Source organism: Gossypium raimondii, chromosome 8 (assembly GCF_025698545.1).
Source record: "Gossypium raimondii isolate GPD5lz chromosome 8, ASM2569854v1, whole genome shotgun sequence".
Classification (NCBI taxonomy): Eukaryota; Viridiplantae; Streptophyta; class Magnoliopsida; order Malvales; family Malvaceae; genus Gossypium; species Gossypium raimondii.
The window spans coordinates 49,974,388-49,999,835 of NC_068572.1; the positions used below are offsets into that span (position 1 = coordinate 49,974,388).

At 35.9% G+C, this 25,448-nt stretch overlaps 3 protein-coding genes across 8 annotated transcripts; 2 read left to right on the forward strand and 1 right to left on the reverse strand.

Annotated features, from left to right (window-relative positions):
- Positions 1 to 10,739: 10,739 nt before the first annotated feature.
- On the forward strand, positions 10,740 to 13,643 carry LOC105791911 (syntaxin-22). The gene is made up of 7 exons (XM_012620216.2): positions 10,740 to 11,159; positions 11,543 to 11,636; positions 11,776 to 11,915; positions 12,174 to 12,245; positions 12,685 to 12,842; positions 12,940 to 13,040; positions 13,249 to 13,643. Exons 1-7 carry the CDS (start codon positions 10,972 to 10,974, stop codon positions 13,312 to 13,314), a joined length of 819 nt encoding a protein of 272 aa, XP_012475670.1. The 5' UTR covers positions 10,740 to 10,971; the 3' UTR covers positions 13,315 to 13,643.
- A 1,370-nt stretch (positions 13,644 to 15,013) lies between these two features.
- On the forward strand, positions 15,014 to 17,234 carry LOC105791910 (uncharacterized). 2 transcript variants are annotated; one of them, XM_052634524.1, is made up of 7 exons: positions 15,014 to 15,428; positions 15,521 to 15,610; positions 15,695 to 15,849; positions 16,127 to 16,205; positions 16,451 to 16,570; positions 16,643 to 16,713; positions 16,807 to 17,234. In XM_052634524.1, exons 1-7 carry the CDS (start codon positions 15,321 to 15,323, stop codon positions 17,036 to 17,038), a joined length of 855 nt encoding a protein of 284 aa, XP_052490484.1. In that variant the 5' UTR covers positions 15,014 to 15,320; the 3' UTR covers positions 17,039 to 17,234. The 2 variants fall into 2 exon arrangements, with proteins under 2 accessions (XP_052490484.1, XP_012475668.1); XM_012620214.2 differs by having other exon boundaries at positions 15,019 to 15,428; positions 16,085 to 16,205.
- A 48-nt stretch (positions 17,235 to 17,282) lies between these two features.
- Positions 17,283 to 24,278, reverse strand: LOC105791909 (calmodulin-interacting protein 111). 5 transcript variants are annotated; one of them, XR_008198600.1, is made up of 11 exons: positions 23,739 to 24,278; positions 23,448 to 23,606; positions 22,199 to 23,070; positions 21,223 to 21,427; positions 20,740 to 20,947; positions 19,744 to 20,237; positions 19,082 to 19,508; positions 18,856 to 18,936; positions 18,533 to 18,723; positions 18,275 to 18,408; positions 17,283 to 17,688 (listed from the first exon to the last, which is right to left on the reverse strand). XR_008198600.1 is itself a non-coding variant. In XM_012620211.2 (11 exons), the coding sequence occupies exons 1-10, from the start codon at positions 24,024 to 24,026 to the stop codon at positions 18,318 to 18,320; spliced, it is 3,069 nt and encodes a 1,022-aa protein (XP_012475665.1). In that variant the 5' UTR covers positions 24,027 to 24,272; the 3' UTR covers positions 17,283 to 17,688; positions 18,275 to 18,317. The 5 variants fall into 5 exon arrangements, 4 of the variants coding, with proteins under 4 accessions (XP_012475665.1, XP_052490482.1, XP_012475666.1 ...); XM_012620211.2 differs by having other exon boundaries at positions 18,275 to 18,461; positions 23,739 to 24,272; XM_052634522.1 differs by having other exon boundaries at positions 18,275 to 18,461; positions 23,753 to 23,976.
- Positions 24,279 to 25,448: the final 1,170 nt, after the last annotated feature.

Here is a 25,448-nt window from a genome sequence, read left to right on the forward strand (position 1 = left end):
TATTTTGCTGAATAATGACAGGATACGCTAATAACGATCAACTGTTAATTCATTGCTTCCAAGATAGTCTCATGAGATTGGCTGCCAAGTGGTACAACCAACTGAGCCATGCCAAAATACATTCATCGAAGGACTTGGCACAGGCTTTCATGAAGTAATACAGCCATGTAACAGAAATGACCCTTGACAGAATTACACTTCAGAACATAGAAAAGAAGCAAAATGAGAGCTTCAGACAATATGCCCAAAGATGGAGAGAGGTAGTGACACAAGTTCAGCCACCTCTTTTGGAAAAAGAAACCACAATGCTTTTTATCAACACTCTGAAAGCCCCATTCATTAACCATATGTTAGGAAGCGCCACCATGAGTTTCTCAGATATAGTAATGTCTGGCGAAATAATTGAAAACGCAATAAGAAGTGGGAAGATAGATGTGGGGGAAAACGTCAAAAGATCAACCCCAAAGAACAAGGAACATAAAGTGAATAACCTGAGCATGTATAATAAAGGGTATCCCAAATCGATCACCTTGGGCCAACCGAGGGCCGTAACCATTGGCCATCAGAGTACTTCAAGGCAAGAATCCAACTCAAAGCCAAACACAGAAAGACTCCAGTTCACACCCATCCCGATGACATACAGAGAGCTGTATTTTAATTTATTTGATGTACATGTGGTATCTCCGTTCTACTCAGAACCCGTGCAACTTTCTTTCCCGAAGTGGTATGATACGAATGTCCAATGCGAATACCACGCGAGAATAGTAGGACAGTCAATTGAAAACTACACCACATTTAAAAAGTTAGTTGAAAGGTTCATCAAGATGGGCATTGTGAAGTTTGACGATCCATCAGGACCTAATGTGGTAGTAAATCTGTTACCTAGTCATCCAGACCTGGGGGTAAACGTGATAATTGAGAATAGAGGAAAGAGAATCAAAACCAATGTCACAGAAGTAAAAACCCCTCTGAAATGGGTTTTAAAACAAATGATAGACATGGGATTAATCATTCAAAATTCGGAGAAGAGACCAAAAGGGATGAGGAGCTATTGTGAGTTTCACGCTGAAGAAGGTCATGAAATCCGAGAGTGTGCTGAATTCAAAGCTTTGGTGCAAAGCCTAATGGATAATAAAGATTTGGAATTCTTTGAAAAAGTCAAAAACCCAGGAGAAATCTTGGGGAATTGAAATGTTAACACCGTACCCGAAGAGAGAGATGGGGAAGAGAATTTATGAGGCATCTGCCCTTACACACTTGGGAGTCTTTTGAACAATGGGACTGTGGAAGAGATCCTTGAACTTTTTAGACCTAATTCGGAGTAATATCCAAAACACACTTATTGCTCTAGGCCTAGGAGCAATAAGAATCCTTTTGTGAGATAGGCTTATGTCTAACATCTTTATGTCAATAAAATGCATCTTTGTTTCTCACTTCGAGCAAATATTTTTTTTGTTTCCATTTCATTCATAATCATACTATACAGATAAATATTCTTCGATTATTTTATTCTTTGGATCTACCTTCGTCGCTATAATAGGTCTCCGAATATCAATGATATGAGCAACACTGCTATTGACTCAGAACTTCTTTTTGAGCAAGATATGTGTCCAAAGGAACCTCAGGACTTTGAAGATGACCGAGACTGTAGCTTATCTCTTGATTTGTTAAGGATGAGAGAACAAGATGAGAAACATGTCCTACCTTACAAAGAATCAATGGAAGCCATGGCCTTTCTCTATGGGGGCACGAATGTCATTGGGCTGATCTTGCCAAAAGTTTCTAGCAGTCGTCGATTCATCTTTGTGGAAGCTTCCTCATATATTGATGTCATAAATTCAACAGTCAGCACATTCTTGAAAAAAAAATCATATGTCAGTATGGAATGCCAAAAAGGATCGTATCTGACAATGCATTAAATTTGAACAACAGCACGATGTCAGAAGTCGACAGTCTGTTCAAGATTAACATTATATCGCCCCAAAATGAACGACGTAAAAAAAAACTCTACTGGGGCAACGCCTTGGCTTATCGCGATTTTGCTTATTAAGGTCAAGATTTCTTCTCTCCGAGTTTTGGATTCGATCCCAATCAAAGAGAAAAGTTCAAAGTTATCTGTCGTGATCAAATGTAAATAATGCAAGCTCACCAAAAGGTTCGCCCTAGAGAATTCCAAGAGGCGGACCTGATATCGAAGAAGATTCTCCCCTTATAAAAGACTTCAGAAGGAAGTGGATGCCAAACTAGAAATGACCTTATGTGGAAGGCCTTATCTGGAAGAGTGTTGATTTTGATTGGAAGGGATAACAAGGACTTGCCTAATCCTACGAGTTCAGATTTAATCAATGAATGTTTCATAAAAAGGAAAAAGAAAAAAAAAGAAAAAGGAGATGCCAAGGTGAAAACTAGTAAAGGGCGCCTTGAGACCAAATGGGTTTTGAATTGAAAACCCAGAAAAGGGCAATTCAGATTTTTGATCAAAGGTGGGGCATGCAGTAGTCTTGTCCTCTCCAAATTAGCAAGAAGGAGAGATGCTACCTCTTGGGGCATCATTAAAGTCTTCTAGGACTTCTAAATACATATCAAGTTTAAAAGGGTCCTCAAGAAGTTTGGGGTAGAGAAGCTCATGCTACGATATCTGGGGCACCTATTTCCATTTTATTCATTTTTGTACTTTGGAAAAATACGTCATCTTGATTAATTTATTCTCATTTTGTATTCTAGCAAAATTTTATTTCTTGATTAATCTATTCATTTCGAGCTTTGCTCTCAACAAAATTCCACATTGTCCATTGTGATAATCTTTTTCAAGCATCTTTCATTGAAATAACGATTAATAGACTGATAATATCCAAGCAAAAGAAGTTCTGCACATTACTCTGAAAGCTTTTAAATAGTACGAGGACCTGAAACAAGACTATTATTTAGAACTAACCAAACTAAAGGGTTGGAAACATTCGAGAAAGAATAGTTTGAATTATGGTTATTTCTTCGAGTTTTCAGTCAAAGATACCAGCTGAACAAGAAGGCATGCTAACACGTCGGTGATAGAACCTTGACGAGCAACGAGCGATGACAACCCAAAAATTAAAAAAGTATCATTCTCATAACATTCTGCATTCATACAAATATAACTCATACACATCTAGTTAGGAGTATTTGATTCATTCTGATCAAGACATCTTAAACACTAGGCAAAAATAGGTCTATGAAATGGATTCTTACAGGTCATGTTCCCCAGAGAACATATTAGTGAAGTCATCACGGTGAATCTTATCTTTCCAAGGTAGTAGAGAAGCAGATTTAAGCCACTAGATCCTATCTCCCTGAGCAGTAGTGGAGTAGATTGAAGATTGTAGATCCTGTCTCCCTAAGTAGTAGTGGAGCAGATCGAAGACGGTGAATCTTATCTTTCCAAGGTAGTAGGGAAACAGATTTAAGCCACTAATCATATCTCCCTAAGCAGCAGTGGAGTAGGTTGAAGATTGTAGATCCTATCTCCCTAAGCAGTAGTGGAGCAGATCGAAGATGGTGAATCTTATCTTCCCAAGGTAGTAGGGAAGCAGATTTAAAACACCAGCCTTATCTCCCTGAGCAGTAGTGGAGTAGGTTGAAGATTACAGATCCTGTCTCCCAAAGTAGTAGTGGAGTAGATCAAAGACGACAAATCTTATCTTCCCAATGTAGTAGGGAAGCAGATTTAAGTCACCAGTCCAATATCCCTTAGCAGTAGTGGAGTAGGATTAAGATTGTAGATCCTGTCTCCCTGAGCAGTAGTGGAGCGGATCAAAGACAGCGAATCTTATTTCCCTAGCTTTGTAGTGGAACAGATTGAAGCTATAAATTACAGATCTTATTTTTTAGAAGTTGCAGTAGAGCAGATCATATCAAACCTCATCTCCCTGAAGTTGCAGTGTGGCAGGTTGAAATTACGAGTCTTATCTCCCTAAAGTTGCAGTAGAGCAGACTGGAGATAGCGAATCTTATTTCCCTGAAGTTGCAGTGGAACAGATCGAAGCTATAAATTACAGATCTTATCTCTCTGAAGTTGCAGTAGAGCAGATCATATCAAACATCATCTCCCTGAAGTTACAGTAGGGCAAGCTGAAATTACAAGTCTTATTTCCCTGAAGTTGCAGTGGAGCAGACTGGAGATAACGAATCTTATTTCCTTGAAGTTGTAGTGGAACAGATCGAAGCTATAAATAACAGATCTTATCTCTCTGAAGTTGCAGTAGAGCAGATCAGATCAAGTCTTATCTCCCTAAAGTTGCAGTGGAGCAGTTGCAGTGGAGCAGATTGAAGCTATTAATCCTATCTCTCTAAAGTTGCAGTAAAGTGGATCGAAGCAACAAGACACAGTCGACTGGAATGAGGCCACTTGAAGAAAGGAAGCACCAAAATAAGTCAAGATTCGGCGAGACCGGGCAAAATTGGCCTTTTTGAAGTCTTTGCTCCGTTCTCTTTACATGACAATAAGCAAAGAGGGGCAGCTGTAGAGGCTCAATTTAGTCCGGGCCCGAAATAAAACCAAAAAATAAATAGTAAAAAAAATAACAGTCTATGTACAACAGGCCAAAACGGCCCAAATCCAAAACCCTAAATGGCCCAATGAGGCCCAGAAAACTAAACAGCATTAGGGAACCCTAGGGTTCCCTCATTTCCCTCGCGCCGCAACCTGCCCTATGTGCGCCCTCGGTGCGCACGACACCCGATGACGACGCCTTCACCCATGTTGCACCAGATTGGCAAAGATTTCTGCCTGTTGACTCCGCATTGTCTACAAAAAGAGACAAAAACGAAAGCAAGAAAAGAAAAAGAGCAGAGAAATAGTAAAAACAATGTAAAGCATTTGGCTATAAAAGCCACGATTTCAATGTAATCAGGGGGAATTCAAAAATGAAAAATAGAAAAAAACTGGAAGGTGATACTTTCATTTTATTTCATTTTTGTTTTATTTTATTTTATCATTTTTTTTATTTTTCATTTCGAAACAACATTAAATAAAAAAAGGAGATTTGTTACCTTAGAAGCGGCAATCGGAGGTCTCTCCAGTGTTGAGGGTGGTAGAGTCAGTGGGCTCGCCGAAAACCCCCACCGGCGGCGATGGAAATCGAAAAGTCCCTTTTTTTTTCTTTTTCTCTTCATTTTATTGAATTTTGAGGGTCTTTTGGGTTATTTTAACCCCAAATCTAGGCTGTACTCGAAAAGAGGAGTGAAGTGGGCGATTTTGGCTTTTTTTGGCCACCGCAGATGGCGGCACCGTCGTCGGTGATCGGTGGCCGACGCGATGGCCAATGGCCGAAATTTGGGCCCAGTGCCCGGAGAGGGAGAGAGGGGTTGAGAGGTTTTCTTTGTTTTTTTTTGAAGAAGGAAAATAAAAATGAGGGTTTTAAAATTTTTTTTGATTTATATAGCAAGGCCAAACAGCGTCGTTTTGGCTTGTGTGCATAGGTCCCAAAACGGCGCCGTTTTGGCCTAACCCGGTTTTTGACCTGCCCCCGTTAGAGGATCCGCTTGTTTTCTTTGCAAAATGGGCTATTTGCGCACGTGACCCTTCCGCCTTTTATTTATGCTTCAATCTAGTCCTATTTATTTAATATATTTGCAAATTTTACCATATAATTTCATTTCCCCATTTGGTCCCTCCATTTTTACGCACGTCACATTGGGGCCCTAATTCGTTTTTTTTCTTTTTAAATTTGGATCTTTAATTTTATTCCTCTCTCAATTTAATCCCTTTAGTGTTTTATTTATAATTTGGGCTCTCAATTTTATTTTAATCTCAATTTAATACAATATTCATTTTTTTATATATTTATATTTATCATTTTCATCTATTTATTTATTTGTTTACCCGTACATATATTCTTTTTATCATTATTATGTATATTTTTACTTCTTTATTTGTTCATATTTCTTTGTATTTTACTTTATTATTATTAATCTGTTATTTTTATTTTTCTTTTTGCTATTTTCATTTGCTATTATTATTATTATTTCATACTTTCTTATTTTCTTTATCGCATATTCCACCTTTTATGTGTTTATTCATTTCTTTTACTTAATTAATATTATATTTTATTAGTGGATATTATTACTTATCTATTGTTGATATATCATCGCTTCGTTCATATGCACCATCATTTTATTATTATTACAATCATATTAAGAGCCATTTTAAATATCCATTCTTCACACTATAATTAAAATAAAATAAATATATATGTGTAGTTTTAACTCAAAATTTTATATTTCTTATGAAGAAAATTTTCAAAATAAGACAATGTTCTGCATTTAGAAATACGAGAAGTCGTGCCCTAACTTATTGGGTTTCGATTCTTTTTCGTAAAATCTAAACGACCGAATATCCTTTTAAAATTAAAATATGTGAACTTGACATGAAAAAATGAAATTTATTCTCGAGGATTCGAAGTGTTGTATCCTAACTTACTGGACGTGACATTTTGTTATCTCGAGATAAAAGGGTCTTTAGCATACATTTTGATTTATTTAAGATATTTTAACGAAGGATCGTAATTTTTAAGAATCTCTTCAAAGTTCGATTTTCGACAGTAAGACACTAATTAATCAATTAGGTACCAATTTTGGGCGTTACGAGGGTGATAATCCTTCCTTGTACGTAACCGACTCTCGAACCCGTCTTTCTGAAATTTGTAGACCAAAAAGCGTTGTTTTCATAAATCGAACCGTTTATTAAAAATAACTATTTTCTGAGGTGACCCGATCACACCTCATCAAAAAGGATTGGTGGCGACTCCCATATTCGTTTTCATTTTCAAAATTAAAGTCGACCCCGTTTTTATAGAAAAATGGTTTCGAAAAATTGAAATTAAATAATTTCTATGATTTTATGGTAAAAAAGTATTGAATAAAAACAAATTAACAAATAATAAAAAAGATGGGTGATTTTATCTTAAAGATAAATTTAAACTTTCCAATTACCTCAAATAAGTTCATTTCCTACCAATATTCAAAGGAATCACATTCCTACTGTTAAAGGAATGTAACTCCTAGAGGAAATGTAACATCCCTAATCTGTATACGTCACCGGATTCGGGTCATGGAGTATTACAACATCATTTTTAAACATTTAACATTACTTACACACAAATGTTCAATCATAATTACAAATAGTTAAATAACATTCCATTTATATCAAACATGCATTTACGAGCCTTATACCGAGTTTACGGGGCCCTAAAAATAGTTTGGGAACATTTTGGGGTCAATTCGAATCAAAACAGAAAATTTAAGAAAAAATTGAAAAATTTGGAAACAGGGGTCACATGGCCGTGTGACACAGCCCAGACCGTGTGGACATTCAAAGTTCAGACACACAACCGTGTCCCAACCCGTGTGTGTATTTGAATTAAGGTCACACGAATGTGTCGCAGGCCTTGTGCCTGACCATGTGTGCATTCGATATTGGGTCACACGATCGCGTCGCTGGCCGTGTCTCATACCATGTGACAAACTGTTTTAAGACACACGGCCGTGCGGATAGGCCGTGTGTGACACATGACCATGTGACAACTCATGTCTCAGGTTGTGTACACCAAATTTTGCTTCAAAAACTAGGCAAACTTAACACCTAACTTGTCCATCAATTCTATCCTAAAACCAACCTTAAATTATCACCAAATACACTTCAAAACAAGTCAAAACATACCAATTAATAACTACCTAAATGACTAACTAATGTGCTCTCATTGAGACCACATTTCATACAACAAATAACATGCAAAATCTTCCACCAAAACACACATATATACACCTAAACATCAATAACCCTCAATCCTATTTACCACATTAAACTATACAACATCCAAGCTACTTAACTCGTAAAATTCACATCCAAAGAGTTAAACTCATAAGGCAAACATATAATCATTTATAATTTATATACAAGCATTTGCATTAGAACAAAGCATAAGTCAAAAGTTTACATAACAACATCCACTACATGTAACCTTCACTAAGATCAACTATACACCAAAATGACCATTTATCATGACCTTAACATCTTAGGTACATGCCCAAACATAAAAGAGAATATTACCAACATTGAGTTCGGGATTATCACTGGATGCTAAGTCAACGGTAAAAAATATAAATACCAAACTTGCACACAAACGAATGATCAAATAATGAATAATTTCAGTAACACAGAACTACATATGTATTTAACAATCCATAAGTTTAGAGTCTTTAACATATAATGGTTATTACCACATAGTTTACCATGAAGTTCATCATATACATTTCATGCTATCTCTTATTTACCAACAATTTTCAAGGGATCAGTTAAACATTAATAATATTGAACAACATGTTATTGGCACTAGGTGCCTAACCGATAAACTGTGCCAAAGTTTTGCGCCCAGCGCTAGTTGAATAAACCGACGATAGGTGTGCCTCGCACTAGCCAGATAATCCGATGATGTTTTGCGCCTAGCACTAGTCGGATAAATCGATGATATCAATTGTGTGCCCAGCACTAGTTGGATAAACCGACGATGTTTTGCACCCATCATTAGTCGGATAAATCGACGATGTTTTGTGCCCAGCGCTAGTCAAATAAAACCGACAAATACATATGTAATTTCATAATCCACATATCCTCATTTCATAATTCAAGCATTTGCATATACATATAAAAATAATTAAGATATCAAAGTAATTATTAATTTATTTAAAATAAATAATTAGAGTTCGAGTTCGAGTTCATGGACTACAAACTTACTGGAATACGATAGATGCTAAGGATCGGAGACAACTACTCGACGACCTTTTCCTGTCCACGGTTGATGCCCGATCTACTCTTTTCTTGATCTAAATATAAAAATTTGATTCAATTATTCAATTTGAATACCATAATTTATTTCAATTCAATCAATTACCCTTAAATCATATTTTATACTTTTACCCTCAATATTTGACTTTTATACAATCTAGTCCTTATTTCGAAACTTAATTAATCCACCTCCTTAACCAATCCCTTAGCTAACCGAATATACATATATAATTCTATACAGTCCCTAACTCTTGCAAATTTATAACTAACACTATACTATTTTAATTTATAACATTCAAATCCTTGAAAACTAACACTAGCAAGAATCCATGCTCAATATAATAAATTTTCATACCATAAAACTTAATAATTTAACCAACATTTCCAGCACAAAGAATAGCCTAAAAAATCAGTCCCTATATTCATTGTATTTTATCAAATTAGTCCGCCAAGTAGCTTGGTTTAGCTTCAAAGGGTTCCGAAAATGCAGGGTCTATTAGAAATAAAAGTTTAAAATGCTTACATGCAAGGCCTTCAACAACCGAAGCTTCAAGTCCCCTCTCCTATGGTGCTTTTCGATGGCCAAGAGAAAAATTAAAGAAGATGACCACTTAAGTTAATTTAATTTCCAATTTACTAATCTGCCATTTAAAAACCATTATATTTACAACAAAACCAATTCCATAAACCTTCCGTAACTAGAGATTTGGTGTTATTACCCACTAAGTCCAATAATTTCCTTCTTATAGCTATTTAACACATTTACTAATAAACCTCAACTTTTGTATATTTTATGCTTTAGTCCTTTTTATTTAATTAGTTATTTGAACCCTAAAATTTTACCACCAAATTTTAATTCGACATATATAATACCATATAAATATTAATTAACTAGTATATATTGACTCACTAGTCGTAATTGTGATCCCATAACCTTAACTCCCGACACTACTGAAAATAGGTCGTTACAGGAAAGTTGCATTCACAAGATTGTTAATAGTTCTTAGCATACCAAATGCAAAAATCACTTTCTTACCTATTAAATTTTTAAGAAAGTGGTCACTTTCTATCATACCAAACATACTCTTAAATTGAAGAAAAAGATAGGTCTAAGGGCACTCAAACCCACGTTATTTTGATTGTTGTCATAGCGGCAATACCAATTGAGTAAACACATGATCGACAAACATATCCTAAAATTAGATTGAGCTTAAAATGCATCCATTTATACAGTACTAAAATCAAGGTTTTTATAAATGTTTTTGAAACCAAATTGGTGGTCGAACCGATTAGGTCATCGATTTTCAATTCGATTGGTTCGAATGATTCAAAGTAAATAAATGTTAAAAAATTATAAAAATTGATTCAATCATTAGTTTAATCGTTTTTTATCTCGTTACAATCAGTCTGTACTGATTTACGAATCAATCAATTTTATATCTCTCACTAAATCGATAACTAACTAATTTTCAATCCAATTGATTAAATCAACATTGGTTTTTTTTCTTACGTAAATTAAAAACAAATAATAGCAAAATCCATATTCATAGGGACCCCCAAATAATAAAAAAAAAAAATAAAAGCCTTTAATCAACAAACCAATGAGCCCATTCGTGCTTAGACCTGTCTATGGGTCGGGCCGGGCCCGAAAAAAAATTTTCGGTCCGACTCTTAGGTCTCGTGCTGAAGAAGAAAAAAGAGCTCCAGTCGTGGTGGCAAGTCAGCTGTACACATTCCATCACCCCACCGTCTACATCACTTTTCACATTGTCGGAGTAAAGTAAATAAAAAATATTTTAGGACAATTAAACTAAACATGATGGACATAATAAAAAATATATAATGTATTTAACAGAGTTTCGATTTGTTTGAAAACTTAAAAAAAGGAATTAAAAAAGGAAATTATATTTTGAATACGTCAAATTCCATTCTATTTCTTTTTTTAATTGCTGTGTTACAGTGCCTCAAATCTCGCCCTGTTCTTAGGTTCCTTTTTTTCACCCAATTTCCATCGTCTTTCCTAACCGTTCAATTGAACATCCCCTCTTTTCTGGTCTTTTTGTTTTCCCATCCCTTTCTCTAGAAAATTTTGTCACCAATTTTCTCGAGAAAGTTAGGGTTTTTACAAAGACAGATATAGAGAAGAAGCAATCATGAGCTTTCAAGATCTGGAGGCTGGACGGTCATTTGCGTCGAGGCAAAACATGATCAACGGAAAGCAAGACGCTTCGCAAGCTGTGGCTTCTGGCATTTTCCAAATCAACACCGCCGTCTCCACATTCCAGCGACTCGTCAATACCCTTGGCACTCCCAAGGACACCCCTGAGCTCCGAGAAAAACTGTAATTTTGACTGTCCACGTGATTTATAATGGATCATTGTTTAATTTGGAATCAAAATACGTACAATTATGGTTTACTTTTGTTCAATTGCGTTTTCGAGGGAGTCCAATTAGGGATGATAAATTATTTCCTTGGTCTAGTTCAATATGACTTCCTTTTGGAGAAAACCAGAGAATTCTCTTTTACGCTTGGATGAACGTGACGATTCTTGAGATAGTTTATATATTTTTTGATATGTAATCTTGGATTTTCTTGATTATATAGTAATCTGCATCATTGTATTGCATGGGAAACAGTTGCTTTCTTTCTATTTTCTTGAGTGGGTTTCGGCATGCTAATTATATCGTGAGTGGGCAGTATAGCTGATATGTCTCACTTGGCAGGCATAAAACAAGGCTACATATTGGGCAATTAGTGAAGGACACTTCGGCTAAACTTAAACAAGCTAGTGAAACCGATCACCATGCTGAAGTTAGCGTAAGTTTGGTTTCTGGTTGATTATGTCAACCACGCAAAGCAGCTGTGATGTTTGTTGTTATTATTTTTATTTATTTGAAATTCATGGTAAGTCATACGAAGTAAGAATTTGATGCCTTTTGTTTCCTTGTAATTGTAGACAAGCAAAAAGATAACAGATGCCAAACTTGCAAAAGATTTTCAAGCAGTTTTGAAAGAGTTTCAGAAGGCTCAACGGCTTGCAGCTGAAAGAGAAACTTCATATTCCCCTTTTGTTCCCCAGTCAGCTCTTCCTGCAAGGTATGTATCACGGGAGGGCCTACATGTACATGGATGTGTGGCAGAGTGAGTTCTATGTGTTTGTGTTAATTGCATACATGGAAAATTGAGTCGTTAGCAACGTGGTTTTGACAAATGACATAAAAACTTCTATATTGAATACTGAAATTTCTGCCATTTACTGGTTGCAAATTTAAATTGTTACTTGTTACTCTTCAATCCTGCTTTAGGCTTTGGCATGTTATTTTTATACTAGAGATTTCTTCCTGTTATATGCAGCTACACGGCAGGGGAGATGGATGCAAGTTCTGATAAAAGTGCTGAACAGCGAGCCCTTCTTGTTGAAAGAAGGTAAGTTCTTTAGGATTTTTAGCAAGCCATCCCCATTGCATGTTGCAGGCTGTTTGGATCACTTTTGACTTTCTAAATAAATTCTGGATTTGTATGAACCCTCTGTGCCAGTTCTTTTTTCGGGCGTCTATGTGTCTACATGCATACTTGCCTGCTTGTATATCAATATGCCTTTATAAGATTGGAGCATCAAAACTAATCAAAAGATCCTAGGTTGTGCTTCCTAGATGCTTATGGAAAGGTTTATAATCATATTCTTTTCTCCATTCCATGCATATTTAAAATATGTATTGTCTAGAGAACTTTAAGAGCAAAACCTTGTGTGATACAAGGAAGCTATTTGTTTAGACTGTTTATCTGTTGCTTTATCTTATTGTTGATTTTTATGAATTTGATAGTCCAACTGCAGCCTTTAGCTTTTGAGTATTCTTCCTTGCAGACAAGAGGTCGTGCTGCTGGATAATGAGATTGCATTTAATGAGGCTATCATTGACGAAAGAGAACAAGGAATTCAAGAAATTCAGCAGCAAATTGGTGAGGTGAACGAGATCTTCAAAGATCTTGCTGTGCTAGTTCATGAGCAGGGAACTATGATTGGTAAAAAAAAAATTTAACCATTTGTATTGAGTTAACTATGGCTGTTCTCAACTTCTGGATCATGTAGAGAAGTACTGAAAGTTTGTCTGTGGGGCAGATGACATCGGGACCCATATTGAAAATTCCCAGGCTGCCACTTCACAGGCAAAATCCCATCTCGTGAAAGCTGCAAAGAGCCAGAGATCAAATTCTTCTCTGGTAACATACAATGCTCTGTTTCTTTTATTTTATGAAGTTAAAATTGTGCATTGCATGTAAAACACAGTTAAAACAGACGTTAGGTATTTCCTTCTTTTAATTGTAATAATGGGACTTGTGTGGGGTTTTCCTAAGCTGTCTTCTGACCTGCCTATACAAAGCCGCCTTCATTCCAAGGAATTAATATGTTTATATTTTTTTTGGGCAGGCATGCTTGCTCCTGGTGATATTCGGAATTGTGCTTCTGATAGTGATCATAGTACTGGCAGCCTAATCAGAAAGTCGTCCAAGATGATCAAGGGCAAACTCAAAAGATCTTCCCAGCAGCAAGAATGTGGTCTTCTGAGTAATGTGTTTGACGTTTCTTTGCAAGGCATGATGGCTGACTCGAGTTCACTTAATAGTTTTTCAAGTATATAGCATGTGATTATCAGTAAATGATAATGATATTTTTGGTTAATCTTTGGCGGAGTGTCTCTTTTCTAAGTTGGTGTTTTGGTTTTTTTTGTTGAGGATGTCTTTACAGCTTTCGTGTTGTAATAAGAGTTGCAATTTTTTGTTTTTCTATATAAATAAATATAAATATATATATGAGTTGTTAAATAGCTAGCTTAAAATATTTATGCATGGGTAAACTACAAAAATAGTCACTTTTGTTTGCCTCAGGTTACATTTTAATCATTTATGTTTGAAATGTTACGTTTTAGTCACTTATGTTATTATTTTGTTACGAAGTGATTACTCTTCCGTTAAGTTCCGTTATTTTCCTAACGGTAATCCTACATGGCAGTCTAGCTAGATTTTAAGTGCCAACTTAGATTTCCTAATGGGATGAGAATCGATTTTTAATTAAATAAATTTAATTAATTAAAAAATTTAAACCCTAAATTTTAGTTAAAAAACCGTTCATCTCCCTCACTTAGGTTCTTGCATCTTTAATTTCTTGATTAATTGGTGAGTTCTTTTCATTCTTCAATCACTTAATGCTTCGTTTTGTTTCTTTAATGTTTAATGTTATATTGAATTCATTGTTAAAGATTGTTTCTTTGGCCTATTCTTTGAATGAGAGACACATGGATTTTAAGTTTTGAATTCACTGTTAAAGTGTCTCAAAAGCTTGAATTCCCAGTTATTTTTTTTAACTTTACTAGGGTTAATTTTTTTTAAAGCTTGAACTTCTTTTTTTTGCCATTGATGTAGGGTGTTGGAATTCACTGTTTAACGATTCCCAGTTATTAAAGATGAATTCACTGTTAAAGCGTCTCAAAAGCTATGAACTCTTTTTTTGCCATTGATGTAGGGTGTTAGAGATTCATACTAATTTACATGTGATTTAAGTTTTTAGAAAAATGGGTAATTTTTTAGGGTCAGAAATGGATCCCTCAAAGCAAGAAACAAACAAAAAAAAAAAGCTTCTAAACCGAATGCTAGGAAGGAAACCCAAGAATTCCAATTTGTTGTTTACAATACCATGACTCAGCAAAAAGAGGTTTTCAAGCTCAAAACCCCTGAAAAAGTTCACATGTATGTCTGTGGTGTCACTGCCTGTGATTTTAGTCACATTGGCCATGCTCGTGCTGCCGTTTCCTTTGATGTCCTTTATAGGTGCATAATTTGTCTTAGAGAAACCCCTTAAAGAAAATTAAAAAAAGGGGGGAGATGAACGGTTTTTTAACTAAGATCTAGGGTTTAAATTTTTTAATTAATTAAATTTATTTAATTAAAAATCTATTCTCATCCCATTAGGAAATCTAAGTTGGCACTTAAAATCTAGTTAGACTGCCACGTAGGATTACCGTTAGGGAGATAACGAAACTTAACGGAAGAGTGATCACTTCGTAACAAAATAATAACATAAGTGACTAAAACGTAACATTTCAAACATAAGTGACTAAAGTGTAACATGAGACAAACAAAAGTGACTATTTTTGTAGTTTACCCATTTATGCATTGCTTCAAAGCATGCTAGGTTTTCTGATTTCCATCCCATAAAAAAAGAGTAGAAATTCAAGTTGGCCGGTGTCTAAGAAATTGGTTTGGTGTTTGAACAAAATATGTAGTATGGATGCCAATACAATTGAAAGAGCGGATATGAAGGGCTGTATCAATGCCACACTAATTAAATTTAATCTCTATTTGAGTTGAAAATTGTACTACACCTTTTATTTTACAAAATTCAAAGCTGCTGAGCTGGAAAAGATTAGTAGATCACCGGTCCTTCAGGTCTCAAGGGGAATTGGCGGGAAAGGAAAACAAGGAGAGGGAGAGATTGAGGAAGAGATGAGCTCGTCGGCAGTAGAAGCAGAAGCGCCGGATCTGGTGTGCCGGTTGGACAACGTCCAAGGTATGGTCGACGCACTCTCTGCCGTTCGATGGAAACGCCATCAGGTCTCTTTCTTTTCTTTTTTCTTTTTCTTTTTTTGAAAATTTACGGTTAGGGTTTTGGGGATTTCAATTTGCTATTTTTGCTATAAGCGTAGGACGCAGTGGTGGAATTATCAGAGCATGGTGTCGTTTTGATCGTGGAGGATACTGGTTGTCTTCAAGCCAAAGTTTATCTTCAACGTGAGGTACTCATTTTCTTCTCCTTTTCCCCATTTATTTTAGTTAATCTGTAGCTGTTTGAGCTTCAGCCGTTCCTTTCCTATTTTCAGCTATTCGTTCTCTATGAATATCATGCTGAAGGGCGACCACGTTTTGGAGTAAGCTTGGGCCTCTTTGTCGACTGTTTGAACTCATTTTCTGCACCTGGACGTTCAAGTATGATCGAGATTCAATACCCAGGACCTGATATGCAGCTTCTTATAAAGTATATAAATCATATTCTTTCTTTATCAGCATCTCAATATAGTAGAATTTCAATTCAACGTTGAGAATAACTCCGGTAATTACGGTATGAATTTCCAATTGTATCTAATTTCAACTTAAATAAGTCAATGGAGCAAGGTCAACTCTCATCCATGATTAAGTTGATTTCTGCATATTTAAAAACTCAGCTCCTGGCGTGACTGTTTTTCTTTTCTTTTCTTTTCAATGATTGTTAGGTCTGTTGATTCACTTGATGCTTGTATTTATGCGGAAATCAGGACAAGAATTCCAGATACAATTTCATGGGACTACAACTTTGAACCTGCCGGAAGCACACCACTTACTTTTACTGTCAAGGTATTGTATGCTCGTGGTGTGATCATATCATATAAGAAAGAACAAAGCATGGTTAATGGCTGCTTCAACCCCTTGTACACCTAAATTTCTGATGTAATGGATTTTTTGAGCTTTTCCAGACACCATTGTTGTCTTCTATTAAGAAGATGATACTACATGGTTGGAATGTCCACTTTTGCTTTAAGATCCTGTTAGGTTCAACCAATTCTTACAGCTGCAAATTACAACCGTAGTTTTTTATTCAGTCCGCAGCATTAAAAGAAGCAATTGATGATCTAGAATGGCCAGGGTCGAGCATCCAGATCAATCTACAGCCAGACCCCCCATGCATTACGTTTAAAGGAGAAGGCCATGGAGACTTGCAGGTGTTGTTTTACTTCCACATCCGTTGAGGTTTTTGACCACTCGGAAGCTAAACTACTCATCCTTTCTTGCAGATAGATTTCACCTATTATGTAAATACGGATCTTGTGATTGCATTTCACTGTGATTGCCAAGTATCCTATAGGTATGTTTATTTTCAATTGATTCTTTATATTATATACTTACCATTTCACTTGAGCAAACCAATATCATCTGTTACTGTGTTGGAACTTGGCAGGTATAAATACAAGTTTCTTCGAGCAACAACTTCGAATCTACCCAGCAGTGTTATTAAAGATAACAGAGGAAGTAAACTGACCATTGGGAGAGGAGGGATGTTGAAAGTTCAACACTTGGTTTCAGTTGCTAGATCAGCTACTTCACATCCTCATATTGGTTCTGCTGGGCATCAACAACCTAGTCGAATTGCTTATATCGAGTTCTTTGTGAAGTCTGAGGTAGATGAATAAAGTTGATTCGTAGGACTTCTGGGTTTTTTTTTCGGCATTCAATTTGGAGCTGTCAGTGATCTATCAAGTTGTAGCAGTGCAAAGGAAAACCGACTTTTGAATTTTTCTTAATGGTTATATCTAATTTTATACTTGATTCATGACACTGAAGTTTTGGGACTTAATTAATAGATAATATATATTTCAATTGTTGTTACCTTTAATCTAAAGGAAATAATTATAGTAGATAAGGAAATTGGCACTGTTCTAAGTAGAAATTAGGTTATTAGATAAAACTTATAGGGGTCCTCAAAGAACTCTGAAGATCAATAAATTACAAATCAATAGACGTGCTATTACATTTTACAAGGCAAGCCAAGTCAAAATTTTGGGTTTCCATAAATCCATTCTACTCTACTGCATCTTCTAGCATTGGTAGCACTTGCAAAAATCCTGAACCAGACACGGCTAAACTGAAACTCCATCTCACTGCCAAAACTAACTCCATTTGATATAAAATGCACATATTAATTGCTCCATTCTTTCCACAGCCACTGGACTGGGCTGGACATTTTGTTTAATGTGTTCTTGATGAAAGTATTCTCTGAGCCTATGATGGCTGCTTTGCCAAGCCACCAAACAACTCTGAGACGGGCTTTATTACAGTCTGCCTGCATTTAGATTGAGAGAACAAACCACATTGATTCAATCACATTCATACTACATAACTCCAAAGTTTCAACTACTAATAACATCAAAGAAGTCATCTTTCCTTGATAGAAACCAAACTTGTTTTTTTATTAATTTTGATGCTATCAAATTCTAAACCCCACCAACAGGAAGAAAAAAGAAAAGCCTTCAACTATGTCACAAAGTGTGTTGATCACTATAGTTTGGTTTCTTCAAACAGAAACAGTGCAATGGGTTGCCATCCTATAAGATCTGATACGGAACAGTTGAGCTTTAGCACTTTGGCTCTTTTGGATTAATATATATAGTTCCTTTAAATCTTTCCAGCAATGGTTAGCTTTAGAACATTAGTCCCTAAGGACAAATCACATATACAGTACTGCCAAATCTGACAGAAACCCAGATTCAAGATCATATGCAAATATGCAAGTTCTCATTGATTATATATATTCAGTTGCTGTGCGTATTTCGCATGTTGAGATTGTTAGAGCAAGAGAGCTACATCACAGCTACTCAGTCTAATTGACAGAATATCCAGAAAAGTGAAGTAAAAGAAGAAATGTTTACCAAAATGTGAACCCAGTCAATCTAGTTGAGCACTGCTGAGATCCTAGTTCTTTTCCACAGAGCTGGAGTGAACAAGCCTTTCAAATTTTGCTGATAGGTCTTGATACAACTGAATCTCCGATGGCCGTGCTTGTCTGATTGCAGTTTTTATGTGGCACATTGTTAATTCTTCAGCATCAAGGCTCTCCTGATTCCAACTTAACATTAAATAAAAAATGATAAAGAAAGGTCCAAAATACAAAGCTTGAACTCACAAACCTCAAGAGCTATGACAGCTGCCTCCCGGCAAATCAATGATATATCGGCACCAGTACAGCCCTCCGTGAGATGAGCAAGCTCTTTTAAGCTAACATCAGACCTGCAAGGACTTTTGCTCAAATGGATGCGAAATATATCTTCACGGTCATTCTCATTTGGTGGTCCCACATATAACAGTCGATCGAAACGTCCTGCATGAATCTTTTGTTAGATAATATGAGAAGGTAAACATGTTCATGCCATACAAGGACTAGAAAGTTGTAATGTTGGCTGCACTCTCCTGTGCATCAACAGTGGCAGGGAAGGAGAGAGAAAGAAAGGACCTGGTCTTAGAAGGGCAGGGTCAATCTTGTCTGGTCGATTAGTAGCTGCAATAACAGTAACATCAACTCTTTGATGCAAACCTAGAACGGCGAGAATTTTAATCCAGTCAGTATACTACAAGAAGAAAACTACAGAGCATTTATATCCCATATGCAAAAATATATATATGTGAATGAAAGCACCATAAATATATGAGAGAAATAATGCTTAGCATCTAATACTAACCATCCAACTCAACAAGAAGTTGACTCATGACCCTGTCAGAAACTGAAACCCCATCATTGTCCTTCCCACGAGTTACAGCAAGGCTATCAATTTCATCAAAAAATATGATTGACGGAGCATTAGCCCTTGCCTTTGCAAAAAGGGATCTTACTGCCTTCTCAGACTCACCAACCCATTTGCTGAAAAGTTCTGGACCTTTCACCGCTAGAAAATTCAATCCAGCCTCAGAAGCCACAGCACGAGCCATGAGGGTTTTGCTACAACCTGGAGGTCCAAACATCAACACCCCTGTGGGAGGCCGAGTACCAATCCTCTTAAATGCATCCTGGTGTTTTTGAGGCCATTCAACAGCTTCCATTAGCTGAGTTTTGACCTCCCTTTGACCGCCAACATCTTCCCAGTTAACTTTTGGAACCTCAAGTATGATCTGAAGGTAGAGAAAAAGGGTCGAATACATGGTAAATAAATCAATTTGCAACTCTAAGAAATATCAGCTTTGATCCTTTTTAGTTAAAATATTCTAAAATCATGTTGGAAGGATAAAATTGTGTACACGGCAACTGTTATTTGGTGTTGTCATAACAATAGTAGAGACCAGTTCCATTGAACAAATTGCAAGAAAAGATTTCCCCAAACAACAGTTATATCTCTTAGTCACATACCTCACGCATGGCACTAGGTCTCACTTTCATCCTGGCCTTTTCAAAATCCTCAAACACCAAACTTAGCAGGCAATTTTCTTTCACCAAAGACAGTCCTTCAGAATTATTGTTAATGCCATTCTGGATGCTAGCTGTTATTTGTGAGACCATCTCAGTAGAATCAGGCAATTTGCAAGAGGATGCAGAATCTGAAGAACTAGATGAAATGTCTCTTAAACCACTTCCACTTTCCATTCCTTCCATATTATTGCCTGACTGGCCTACATATGTTATTGGCATTTCACAGGATCCCAAACCATGACAAGAAACTCTAAATTTAGAGTAGCGCCTAAGACAAACTAAAGCTGCCTCATTACAAAGGGAAGCTAGATCAGCACCTACAAAACCATGTGTAGCCATGGCAAGTTGCTGAACTTGCATATCTGAAATGCAGTGGTCCATGTTTCTGAGAAGAGTACAAAGTATATCTAGCCGTTGCTTTGGAGATGGCACACCTGCATATGAATTATCAATCTAGCATATCAGAGATCAGGGAAAAAGATTTGCTACTTGTATTTGCACCAATTGGATGGACAACAAAAGAAACAACAAAACCTATTATTCTAAGTTCATTTATGATACCACAGGCTTCCTTGAATATGGTAAGTGCACTAAGAGTTCCCAGACTTGAATATTTATTATATTCATTTATTTCTTAGATATTTTAAGCTACTAAGAGAAATTTCTAAACTCAAATATCTTTCCATTTCTTCCTCCATGCAAGCTTTGAGGAAAAATAAACAAGAAACAACTCCATCTGTTCGATATTGATTAAATTATAACTGAATTAGACTTTACCCACAACAAATCAGTTTGTGAGAACATCATAAATAATACATAGTACTTGAGATGGAGTAGATGATGTCATTTATCATGTGAATGTAAGAAGAGTTACCATTAAAAAAATTATCAAGGTAATGAAATTTAATATCACAAAGACAAAATATTCTATCTTACCAATCTCAAGTTCCCTGTCAAATCTTCCAGGTCGTCTAAGTGCAGGCTCAATGCTATCAGGCCTGTTGGTAGCAGCAATCACAAGTACTCCATCAGTTGTACTAACCCCATCCATCAAATTCAACAAAGTAGCAACCATTCTTTGGCATAGTTGTTCACCTCCTTCTTTCCGTGCAGGAGCTATGGCATCCAACTCATCAATGAAAACCTACAGAGAGGAACTTGGTTAGGATGCATCTAAGAGGTACAGGAGATATGCAATGATTCTTAGAAGACATAACCTTCAATTTTTTCCTTCAAAAGATAAAACTGAGGGGTTAAAATTGACATGTTAACATTTTGCTACAACGTCTTACACCCAAGAATTTGTTGTTCATCCACTTTATGGTGTCACAAAGTCACAACAACTAAGCATAGAGTTATAATGCACACAGTGAAGAAAGCCAACAAAACTAACCAAAAGTTTGAGAGAACAAAACTAACCACGGAAGGTGCAGCCTGTATAGCTGACTCAAAAACTTTGTGTAATTCTTGCTCACTTTCTCCATGATATTGACTAACAATCTCGGGTCCATTAACACAGAAGAGGTTAACACCAACATCATGAACACATATCCGTGCCAAAGAAGTCTTTCCCGTTCCAGGTGGGCCATGAATAAGCACTCCCTTTGTAGTTTGTAAACCAAAACTAAAACAGTTACATTAGTGATCAACATTTAACTTTTACTATGAGAAACAAAAGAGATAAAAAGGATAGAAACAAAAGAGAGAAAAAGGATAAAAACAAAAAGCATCTGTGAATGAATGCATCAGTGAACTCCAACATCTTAGAAAATAGCAACAAGAACACTTTACTGCTTAAAACAACAAAATGCCAAATTCAATTAAAAGATAAAAAGAGATTTTTTCCATGTTATGGAAATGGAAACCCACATAATATATAGATTTTACATCACAGGCTCGATTGTCTAGCCCTCACAACCTCATTCAAGTTAGCTGATCATGGACCAAACTTTCATCAAGTATAGGTAACAACAAAATGCCAAAGTCAATTAAAAGATAAAAAGAGATTTTTTCCATGTTATGGAAATGGAAACCCACATAATATATAGATTTTACATCACAGGCTCGATTGTCTAGCCCTCACAACCTCATTCAAGTTAGCTGATCATGGACCAAACTTTCATCAAGTATAGGTAAACAAGTTTTAGAGCCTGATGCTAACCAGCTAGTGCATAATCTGATCCTTTGTAATTTACCTTTTTACAAACAAATACATTCTACGCATTACAACATGCCTAATCTTCATTTTAATGGACAATTTCAACATCATAATAGTTTATTTATATGGAAAACAAAAAACTTTCACAGAATAGATTAGTATTTTATATAACAGACCACTCAGTAATACTATTAGTTCCAAAACGTAAACAAGCAAGAGCAAATTTATATCATTTACCTTGACAAAGCATTCTTCACCAATGAGGAAATGATTTCCTTCAATATTGCATATTCTTTAGACAAGCCACCCAAATCTGGAATATCATGCTCCATAATGGTTTTCACATTGCCAGAGTCATTTTGCACACACGGTGAAGTTCTTTCAGCTTGAGTTTCAGAAGACAAATCCAATGATGACCGTAAGTATACTTCAGTCTTGTGGTCTACAACAAAAGCACTATTCACATGCTCCATTGGTTCAAGTGCTTGTGGGGGCAAGCTATGATGACTTCCATTTGTCAAATCTTGGTTACTGATACCAGCACCTATCACACAGAAAATGCAAAGCTCCGAAAGAATTGGAATGGCCACAATATTTCCACGCAATAGATTTCGTGAATACAACCATGAAGTAGCACAGGTCTCTAGTAGCTTCTTAGAACTTTCATCCCTTAAAATCTCTTTAACATCAAATGAATCAACACATAAACCATTTGGTTTGGAGATATTTGACGCAGAGCCTTCACAAAAGGGTGAATCTACCTGAGCAGAATGAAGAGAACTCAGCTTTGACTGATATAATGGCGTCTTAGGGGAAGATGTTATTCCATTCTCAAATCGATCATGACTTCTCCCTGTAGAGAATTCCATTTTAGATTGTATATCATAGCTTGTATTTACTGTATTCTTAGAAGTCAGCTCCAGATGCAATTGCTGGCAGCTATACAATGAGAGGCAATTAGAATTTGGGTTATGACCCTTTTCACTCTCATTTATAAGACCAGTTTGAAATTCACTTTGAATAGGGTAAACAAACACGATGCTGCCAGAAGAGGGAGAACCCAGTGTATATGAAAGGCTTGAAGACAATCTGACTCCATTCTTCAAAACCTGGAAAGAAAGAAAAAGATGAAGGTAGAGCATAGCATCAAGTCCATTTGTAGCTTCCAAAATTAAGAAGGTGCAAGTTAAGAGACATAGCATCAAGTCCATAATTTACAACTTATATGATATCCATCAATTCGCCTTAACAAAATATGCAGCCCCAACGGACCCTCTGAAATATATTCTACCACATAAACTTCATAAGTAGTTACCCGTATCCTTTCAGAAGTAACCAACTTTTATTTAATTGTAATGCATCTACATTAGGTATAACAGTAGCGGAAGCATCCGCTTCCTTTTAACTTTTGTTTAAATTCATACCAAAAAAAAGGAGAAGATAGTATATAAAGAGAGTTAGACTACCATAAGATGGTCATTCGAACCTTACAAGATGGAAAAACTGTAGCAAGTGCAAAGTAGTTTCCAACTTCTTTTGTAGTTTCATTGGCCGAACCAACACCAAGAGGTAGAGTATATTCATCTGTTACAGAACTTAAAGGAAATCCATTTGAATGTTTATTCTTCAAAGCAGAAAGTGAGACCTAGCAATGGGATTAGAATATAATTCAGCAACAGAAAAGCGGTGGCGCAGCAAGGGTAAGAATGCAATCCTTGAAAAGTTACTAACATTTCCTATCACATACTAGAAAGTAGAAACAGTCATAATGAATTACCGATACTAATGTACCAGGAGCGAGATAAGAAGCGACCATAGAAGACTCTGACAACCAAATTTTACAGCTTCTAGTTTCGGAATCAACATAATTAACTCGTCCAATGAAAGCAGATTTTCCAATAAGAGAAGGATATTGCTTCGAAACTTCGTCAATGGAGCACCTAAGATCTTCTTCACTAACTTCTGAATCAAGAGAAGTCACCGACGGTGTCCGTGGAGAAGCCGATAGGTCGGAATTTGATTGCCTTGAAGGCGTCTTCGATTGCTTCTTGGACTTTGAAGGCATCTCCAGGGCAGGCCCCAAAGCCTAGGATCAGAAAGTAAAACAAAGACGAAAGAAACTGACTGCAGTGGAACTGAAGAATGGCGAAGCTTTCTTCTTGAGGGAGGCGGCTCTTATTGTGGTGCCGCGAACAAAGCGAAAACAAATGGTGAGCACTAAGCAAGCGCACTGTGAAGCCCCTAAGGTCTCAAAACAACCGCAAGTTGTAGGTTAGAGTCAGATTTATATTTTGGGGCCAAATGTGAGGCAAGCTTATTCTCAGTTTTGGTTCAAAGCAGCCCACCCTGGGTTGGGTTTTGTTTTTGATGCTATATATCAAACAATAAATTCAAAAATAAAACTTTTGTAAAATTTTAAATAACATAAAATAAAAACATAGTTCACTAATTTTTATGGGAGGAAAAGAAGAGAATGGAGAAATTGAGAAAACAAGTGTGAAATGAGTGAAAGGTGAAACTAGGGTAACATTTGTAAAATGTTTTACGAGTTTTCAAAGTGTAAAACATTTAGCAGAAAACATGAAGTCAAGTGTAAACAAACACATGAATCTGAGGACTACATTTTCCCTAAAATTTTAAACTAATAAACTAAATTAAGAATGTCACTTTCGCAACTGTTCTTAGATACAATCATTTGTTGTTGTGAAACTAACCTGCTATAATTGAAACTTAACCTGGGGTTAATGACTTTTATTCCTCAAATTGAAAAGTATTATTCATTTAAGCCTATTATGAAAAAAGGGGGATAATGTGATTTTTTCCTCTTCAACTTCACTTTCATATCTATATATATTTTTTAACTTCAAAACTATGTCTATAGATAGATGATGATGTCGTACAATATTCGAGTGTCATATTTAGTATTTTAATGTCTAAATTGATGGTTCAATAAGTTAGATCATCAATTCTCGATTCAGCCAATTCGAATGTTAGACCAACAATAATTAAAAAATTCATAAAAATTTAAAAAATCCAAGTAAAACCGGTTTTATCTCTCTCTTTTTTTGGATTTTTGAGAGTTTTTAGTTTTTACTGGTTTGACAATCGAACTAGTTGAATTGAGAATTAGTGGTCTAACCTATTCAACCATGAGTTCGGTTATTAAAACTATGAGATTATTCCACGTCATGATCTAAAAAATCTTAATTTTCAAATTTAGAATACTAAATTATCAAACTTTTAGATTTTTTTAATTTTTAAGTTTAGAGATCAAAATAAATCTAATTATCAAATTTAAAATAAACTCAAAAAAAATATAGACACCAAAATTAATCTAGAGCTGAATGTAAACCTCCTTATCCAGTTTAGAGGTAAAAGTTACATTATCATTAATGATACCAAATTAATTAATTAAAGCAGTTAATTATTGAGTTAAAGGTGCTGTGTGATGAGTTCTAAGAAATAGAAAAGAACAAAGTGTACCAAC